Source organism: Camelina sativa, unplaced genomic scaffold (assembly GCF_000633955.1).
Source record: "Camelina sativa cultivar DH55 unplaced genomic scaffold, Cs unpScaffold00495, whole genome shotgun sequence".
Classification (NCBI taxonomy): domain Eukaryota; kingdom Viridiplantae; phylum Streptophyta; class Magnoliopsida; order Brassicales; family Brassicaceae; genus Camelina; species Camelina sativa.
This window is the reverse complement of record NW_010921712.1, coordinates 149,065-157,060: the sequence shown is the minus strand read 5'-3', so window position 1 is coordinate 157,060 and position 7,996 is coordinate 149,065. Positions and strand designations below refer to the sequence as shown.

At 38.2% G+C, this 7,996-nt stretch overlaps 3 protein-coding genes across 4 annotated transcripts in view; 2 read left to right on the top strand and 1 right to left on the bottom strand.

The window, feature by feature from the left end:
• LOC104773234 overlaps nt 1–970 on the top strand; it is a 3,167-nt gene extending 2,197 nt beyond the window's left edge. The window contains exons 4-6 of the mRNA XM_010497815.1: nt 47–314; nt 429–502; nt 689–970. Coding sequence (XP_010496117.1) covers nt 47–314; nt 429–502; nt 689–970 — 624 coding nt within the window. The remainder of the gene's footprint in view (nt 1–46; nt 315–428; nt 503–688) is intronic.
• Nucleotides 971–3,235: 2,265 nt separating this feature from the next.
• Nucleotides 3,236–3,635, top strand: LOC109131542. The gene is made up of 2 exons (XM_019242604.1): nt 3,236–3,416; nt 3,514–3,635. Exons 1-2 carry the CDS (start codon nt 3,236–3,238, stop codon nt 3,633–3,635), a joined length of 303 nt encoding a protein of 100 aa, XP_019098149.1.
• A 1,014-nt stretch (nt 3,636–4,649) lies between these two features.
• LOC104773227 (LEAF RUST 10 DISEASE-RESISTANCE LOCUS RECEPTOR-LIKE PROTEIN KINASE-like 2.3) lies at nt 4,650–7,339 on the bottom strand. Of its 2 annotated transcripts, XM_010497809.1 has the most exons (4): nt 7,138–7,339; nt 6,207–7,053; nt 6,077–6,118; nt 4,650–5,995 (listed from the first exon to the last, which is right to left on the bottom strand). In XM_010497809.1, exons 2-4 carry the CDS (start codon nt 7,015–7,017, stop codon nt 4,908–4,910), a joined length of 1,941 nt encoding a protein of 646 aa, XP_010496111.1. In that variant the 5' UTR covers nt 7,018–7,053; nt 7,138–7,339; the 3' UTR covers nt 4,650–4,907. The 2 variants fall into 2 exon arrangements, with proteins under 2 accessions (XP_010496111.1, XP_010496110.1); XM_010497808.1 differs by having other exon boundaries at nt 6,207–7,339.
• Between the last annotated feature and the right edge of the window lie 657 nt (nt 7,340–7,996).

Genomic DNA, 7,996 nt, shown 5'->3' with positions numbered 1-7,996 from the left:
GAGCATTTCTTCTGGTTGTCACTCTCAACGTATGGTTAATCCACAGAGTGTTCAACAAAAAGGACATTCTCAGTCTATTGCTTCACCACATCAGCCGAGGGCTCATGCAGTTGCGAACATCACATCTTCTTCACCATATGTCCCTCCTCCGGCTTTAAATGCAATTAATCTGGATGTTAGCAAGATGACCTCTGACCAGATGCAAACTCTGATCCAACAACTCTCGACGCACATGCAACTTCCAGAAAATCAAGCTCCTTCCAAGGTTTCTTCCATTTCTGAACATGGTGCTATGGCTATTCAATCCTCTGATGGTACTATTCCATTTCCTTCTGCATCTCTTCGTTATGAAAATAAAAACCTTACTTTCCAACATTAATGCTTATCATCTCTTTATTCAAAGCTACCACATGGTTCTTGGATTATAGATTCTGGTGCTACCACGCATGTTTGTTCTGATTTGGCTTTGTTTAGAGAGACTATTCCTGTTTCTGGTGTAACGGTTTCCTTGCCTGATGACACTAGAGTTGCGATTGCACACACATGCACAATTTATCTCTCACATTCACTCTTTTTACATGATGTTTTACATGTACCCTCATTCAAGTTTAATCTCATATATGTTAGTAGTCTGCTAAGGTCTAGTAGTTGTTCTGCACATTTCTTTGCTAATTCTTTTTTCATTCAGGAGTTTATTCAGGGCTTGATGATTGGTAAAGGCATCCTACTGCATAATCTCTACATCTTGCAACTTGACTCTCCTGCACCACATACTTCGTCTTCTTTAGCATCTTCTTCTTCGCATTTCTTTGGATCCTTGACGGTTGATGGGGATCTCTGGCATACACGCCTTGGACATCCATCTTCTGACAAGTTACAACACATTCCGGGTATTGTCTCGAAGTCTAAAAAGAATTCTTCACCTTGTCATGTTTGTCATTTAGCTAAACAAAAAAAGATTGTCTTTTGAGTCACATAGTAAACTGTCTTCTTTACCATTCGATTTACTTCACTTGGATGTATGGGGTCCATTTTCCATAGAGTCTGTAGATGGTTTCAAATTCTTTCTTACTATCGTTGATGATTGTACTAGAGCAACTTGGGTTTACATGTTAAAAAATAAAAGTGATGTTCTTCCTCATTTCAAAGATTTTATACAATTAGCTCAAACTCAATATAAGTCTACTATCAAGACAATTAGAATAGACAATGCTCCAGAACTTGCTTTTACAAATCTAGTTAATCAAAATGGCATTGTTCATCAGTTTTCTTGTGCATACACACCTCAACAAAACTCCACTGTTGAACGGAAACATCAACATCTCCTTAATGTTGCAAGGGCTCTTCTTTTTCAATCAAACATGCCATTAGCATATTGGAGTGATTGTATCTTGACTGCAGTATTTTTGATTAATAGAACTCCATCTACTCTTCTTCATAATGCAACCCCTTATGAACTTCTTACTAAACGAAAACCGGATTATGCTTTGCTTAGGACTTTTGGCTGTCTATGCTATGTTTCGACTTTACAAAAGGATCATCATAAATTTAGTCCTCGTGCTGATAGATGTGTTTTCTTAAGTTATGCAACTGGCTATAAGGGTTATAAGCTTTTGCATCTTGGTACAAATTGTATTTCGATTCCACGTCATGTCATTTTTCATGAAACTATATTTCCTTTTCATGATATCTCTGTTTCTTTTCTCCACCAACGATTTTCAACCGTAGTGTTTTGCCTATCTCTGTTAATCTTCATGATGATGTGATGCATCCATTGTCTATTCCTCCTGCATCTCCACCTCATGCATCATTCACTCATCCATCTGCATACCATACACCATCTTGGGTCGAACAGAATCCCATGGAGACTGTTACATCAGACACATGATTTGTTTCTTTACCCAATGCTCGACCAAAACGTACTGCTAGAGTACCAGGCTATTTGTCTGATTATCATTGTGCTCTTGCTCGTCTATCCCCACCTATTCCACTTCCACAAACACATAAGACACCATATCCCCTATCATCTGTTTTATCTTATACCACCCTAAAAAACCCATACCAGTCCATTGTTCTTTCTTTCTCACTCGAAACAGAACCAACTTCCTTTAAACAAGCTATCCAATGTAAGAAATGGACGAAGGCTATGGATGTGGAGCTTGAGAATATGGAGGTAAGTGGCACGTTCGGTGAGGTTATTTCATTACCACCAGGTAAAAATGTAGTTGGGTGTAAATGGGTTTATACCATTAAGTATAATGCAGATGGAAGTGTTGAGCGATATAAAGCTCGGTTAGTAGCCAAAGGCTATACACAACAAGAGGGTGTCGATTTCTTCGAAACATATTCACCAGGTTCTAGAATGGGAAGTGTGAAGTTTATCTTAGGTCTGGCCGCTAAACGAGGTTGGAGCCTTTGTCAAATGGATGTCACTAGTGCTTTTCTCCACAGTGAGCTTGACGAGGAGATTTACATGAGCTTACCTCTTGGCTACACTCCAGCTTCTGGTGTCTTACCACCAAATCCTGTTTTCCGATTGAAGAAGTCCATCTATGGCTTGAAGCAAGCTTCTCGCCAATGGTATAAGTGTTTCTCGACTGTTCTTTTGAACAATGGTTTTTCAGAAGCTCCTTTTGAAAACACTTTATTTGTCAAAATGACTGATTCATCTTTCATAGCTCTCTTCGTATATGTTGATGACATCATGATTGCAAGTAACAGTGATGTGGAGGTTTCATCTGTCAAAGCTCTTCTGGCCAAGGCTTTTAAGATTAAAGATTTAGGCCAGGCACGGTTCTTCCTTGGGCTTGAGATTGCTCGCAATGCTGATGGGATTTCGGTTAGTCAACGAAAATATTGCCTGGATCTGTTGAGTGATACAGGTTATCTAGGATGCAAACCTAAGAATGTTCCTATGGATCCAATGAAAGCATTGTTTAAGGATACTGGTGTTCTTCTTACCGCAGAGGAAATACGATTATACAGAGCTTTGATTGGTCGCTTGCTTTATTTGACTATTACTCGTCCAGATATCACTTTTGCTGTGAACAAGTTGAGCCAATATCTCTCTTGCCCTACGGATGCACATCTTCTAGCTGCTCAACATGTTCTCAAGTATCTTAACGGGAATCCCGGATAAGGTCTATTCTACTCTGCTCATGATGATATTCGCTTAACTGCTTTTTCCGATGCAGACTGGGGAACTTGTCAAGATACTCGCCGATCAGTCACAGGGATGTGTACTTTCCTTGGTACCTCTCTCATTACTTGGAAATCTAAGAAACAGAAGATTGTCAGTAGTAGCAGTACTGAGTCTAAATATAGAGCTATGGCTATAGCTTCTGATGAATTGGTTTGGTTGGTACAGCTACTACGAGCTCTTCAGATTCCAATTCAGGGTCCTGCCAATCAATTCGGTCTTTCATGAACGTATTAAACATATGGAGATTGATCTCCACAGAACGAGAGATCGGGTACTAGCTGGTTCTCAACAGGTTTTTCATGTTTCTACAGGGAATCAGTTAGCGGATATACTGACGAAACCCTTACAGGCGGGACCGTTTCACTCCATCCTCGACAGGATGTCTGTTTCAAATCTTTTCCTTCCATCTCCAGATTCTAGTTCAAAGACTTGAGGAGGGGATGGTAACACTATAATGTTATACTCTGTATAACTTATATTATATAGTATAGTTGAGATGTATTAAGTGTATTAAGTATATAACTAAGATGTAATTCTACTGAGTTTGGTTAATGAGAAATTAGATTCTTCTTTCATCTCTCTAACTGTCAACATGATAGTTTCCAAGGAGGTCTCTTTATTTATGCAAAAATCATGGATCATACTTTCGTGTAAAACGAAATATCTTCTGAGAAGACTGATACCAAAAGTACTACATCAGCTCTGTTACAAAGAATAAGAAGAGAGAATTGTAACTCACTTTCTTATCAAATTCCTGTTCTGCAAACTATTCTAAAGAATACATGGATTTACATTCCTTAGATTACTCTGCAGCTTCTTATCTTCCATGACATTCAACAAGAAGGTTATATATTATCAGTTCTCAAGAATTCCAACGTAGGAGTAGAAAAAACCATATATATATATATATATATATATATATTTTCTGTAGAGGACAATATAAGTTTAAACCATATTTATAAACGTAGTATAGTGACACATATAGATTCCAAACCAATTTCAGGGAAATAAATCATGGAGTTCTTTTTTTTTTTCAGTGGGGATGAAAGCGACTATACTATATTAGCTCCTATCTAGCTCCTTAATTTGTCTGTATTCATTTTTCTTAAGCTGACCAAAGAGAATTTTGGAAACTGGAAGAATCATCATTTGATAAGTCAAAGACTTAGCTTGACACTTCTAAATATAAAATAAACGTTTTAGCTTCTCCTCAAACCAAATTATGCGTTTAGATATATGGATGTTTGAACAAGAAACGACATTCAGGTGATGGAGTGTCATGGAGACAAAAATCAGGGGGTTTATGTATTAATATATTCATGCTTCCATTGCTGACCATTGCTATCTCCTAAATACCTGCAACATATTTACTCCTCTATTCTTATTTCCTACTATCTCCAGAAAATTGAGAGATTTAACCCTAAGCGCTAGATGATAGAGCCTTGAGAAAATATAATTTAAGTTGCATGCTTATGTAGTTTGGTGGTACAACTGACCATAGCATTTACAAAACAGGTTATTTCTAGATGAAACTTAAATCTTGATATCATGTTGGGTGTAACTCCTCGAACAGTTTGTAAAACTGTATTAACATAAATACACCCTAGTTAATATGGAATGTAGACAGTATACGAAAATTCATAAATAAATATATTGTTGCTTTAATCTCTGCACTGATAGGTTCCAACGACGTTTATCTTATTTATCATACTTCTGTGTACACCGTTATTTCCTCGGAAAGCGTAGACGAATCTTGAAGAGGTTCTGCCGGAAAATGCAAAACAGGTTTAGGAGGGACTTCAAGAGCATCCAAGGTTCCTTCCATCATCTCCACAACTCTGTTCATCGATGGTCGATTTGATGGAGACGGCTGAATACACCACAGAGCTATCAAGATCATCTTCTTTGTTATTTCTTCTTCTTCATTGGTTACTTCATCCCCAAGAAGCTTACATTGCTTTCCATTCTCAAGATCTTTATAAATCCAGTCTGGAAAGTAAATCGAGCTTGCATTAGAAGCATCCTTTTCGACTCTATCTTTATTTGTTGCACCGATCATTCCAAGAACTAACATTCCATAGCTATATACATCAGACTTGTGAGACACACTTCCATAAGCTCGGGAGAACATCTCTGGTGCAATGTACCCTATTGTCCCTCTTGTATCCAGTAGTGACATGATGCTCTCTTTCTTCTCACATAGCTTAGCAAGGCCAAAGTCAGAAACTTTTGGGCAAAGATTGCAATCCAACAACACGTTCTGAGGTTTAATGTCGAAATGCACAATCCTTGTTTTGCAGCCATAGTGCAAGTACTCTAGACCACGAGCAACTCCTAGTGCAATCTCGTAAAGCCTTATTCTCCATTCAGCAGTGGATGCAGCGTTCATTGAGATAAATTGATCCAAAGACCCATTCTCTAGAAATTCATAAACAATAATTCTTTTGGATCCTTCATAGCAGAATCCAACCAAAGAAACAATGTTAACATGAGATGTTTGGCTCATACTGGCAACTTCATTGATGAAATCTTCACCATTGCTCTTGGAGTCCTTTAAAACCTTCACCGCGATCTTACGACCATCAGGAAGGTTTCCTTTGTATACAGTTCCAAATCCTCCTCTCCCAACTACGCATGCAAATGAGTCTGTATACCTCTTCACTTCATTGTAATGATAATGTTTCAGAGGAATAAGAACCTGGAGCTTCTTTCTTGTATTTGATGTTTTCCTCTTTTTTATGAAAAACGCTAAAAACCCCAAGACCATGAGTATACTTACTATCAAACCCGCAGCTATATACAAAACAGAACATAGGTTTCCATTAGTTACTTCCTATCAAGAAATCTCAAGATTTTTCTGGCAAAGTATCTGACCTATGAGAATATTTCTGGTCGAGGCTTGATTATCTAGAGAGCCTTCAAGAGCGTATATTTTGTCAGTATGCAATCAAACTAGAGACTGAGGCATGTTTACGAGTACAGAGAATTTCATGTAATTATTAACCTTCCTTGAGCTGTGGAAGAGGAAGATCCGAGAGTGCGAGCGGGGCTGCAGCTTGACGGTCTCCTCTGCTGGAAAAGGTCCATCCCATCACGTAGTGAGCACTAAAAATATTTCGCCCAGTGGCTGCGGTGAATCCAATGTACATTTCTTCTTGCACAATCTCTGACAGTTTTGGAATATGTTGTGAGATCAATGGCTTTCTTGGCGTCAACATTGCCGGGAAAACGGTCAAATTCATCATTTGAGTGGGACCATCGTAATCTAGAATGGCTCGGATAGGCTCACCGCTCCCAAGTTGGAAACCCTCTTTTTGGTCATCAAAGTTGTAATACACAACCGATTCTTGGAAATCCGAGCGGACACTATTAAAATCCAGACCGATGTGATTGCCCGAATTATAAACACCGTCATGGAATCCTTGTAAAGTGTCGAATTCAACGGCGAAGACATGATCGTTTGGATCCCCGTCATTCGTTCGGTTGAAAAGTCCGAAGTATTTTTCGGATTCCGCGCCTAGACGGTGGGGGGTAGGAGAAAGTGTGAAGGTGAAGCCGTAACCTCCGTTGCTCGGGCTGGAATGGATTATGGAGAAGACGAAAGAAGTGCTGAAAGAACGAACGGCTTTGGTAGTGAGATTTTTATGGTCAAGCAACCTTACTGGTTTGTTGTAGAAGGCTGTTCCCGTGACGTTTAACTTTTGATCAGTGAGTCTCAATATTCCATTGGGTTCTATGGTTGCAGCTCCTTCTGTTTGAATCTCCGATTGGTAATCCTTAAAACCTGGGAAAACGAACTCTGTTGTTGTCTCCATTGATGTGCTCTGAGATCTAACAGAGACGCTCAAAAACTGGAAGAACACGAATAATAGCGTGACCATGGATTGAGTCATTGGAAATCAAGAAATCAAGAGAACAGGAGATTTGAAGTTTACATGAGAGTTTTGTTATATCATTAAATATTCAATGATCAAGGAAACTGTAATAGCATCCACATGATTCTGTAGGACTCAAGTTTTGTCGGGGGTTAAAACAGATTGATCATTGTATTTGAGATCAATAGGAAAATGGTGAAGAAGAGATAAAAGGATAGGTGAATGGTTTTGGTTTTGAAAAGAGTTAATGCATGGACGTTTAGTTAACCAACCTTCATTTCTTGTTATTTTTTCCTTTTCTGTACGACTACTTCAAAGCCATATGCTTTGACTATTATGTTTTTTTGGTCAAAGCCATGTGCTTTGACTATTATTTGTTTTGGTCAAAGCCATGAGCTTCGACTATTATTCTCAATCCTTATGAAATTTTTTCCAAAGGTGAGGCTCTTGTAGGTTGGCGATGGCTCAAATCCGGTTAGTAATGATTTCCTCACCAGTATTTTTAGTATTATAGTTTATCATAAATCTGTTCGATTTCAATAGACACAATTTTACCTTTCGTTGTGACTAGCAATGGGCTTTCATCCTTTCCCCAGAGTGTTACGTACGAGAGGATCAAAGACAATTTTATGTCGTCACAGGACTTTTCCATGTGTAATTTTACATTATCCTTTAACTTGTTTCAATAAAAAAATTATATTCAAAAGATACAAAAGAAATGAAAAGAACAGCTGATAAGTACTCTTCGGTCAAAAGAAGAATAATCAGACACGGCACTAGACCTGGCAAACAATGGACCTTATACACGTCAAATCATCCCTTATGAATATTTAATGTCAGTTTCCGAAAAAATTCTTAGAAGTTGATTTTCAGGAGATCTCAACAATTTCATCATCTTAAAAAAAAAAAAAAAAAAAAC

Excerpts from the sequence above, each read along its gene's own strand:
- LOC109131542 (XM_019242604.1), top strand. The coding sequence starts at position 3,236 with ATGTGTACTTTCCTTGGTACCTCTCTCATTACTTGGAAATCTAAGAAA. Across the intron at positions 3,417-3,513 it reads GGGTCCTGCCAATCAATTCG|GGAATCAGTTAGCGGATATA; the intron begins GTCTTTCATGAA and ends ATGTTTCTACAG.
- LOC104773227 (XM_010497808.1), bottom strand. The coding sequence starts at position 7,095 with ATGACTCAATCCATGGTCACGCTATTATTCGTGTTCTTCCAGTTTTTG. Across the intron at positions 6,119-6,206 it reads TCTTCCACAGCTCAAGGAAG|GCTCTCTAGATAATCAAGCC; the intron begins GTTAATAATTAC and ends ACGCTCTTGAAG. Across the intron at positions 5,996-6,076 it reads GACCAGAAATATTCTCATAG|CTGCGGGTTTGATAGTAAGT; the intron begins GTCAGATACTTT and ends TTTTGTATATAG.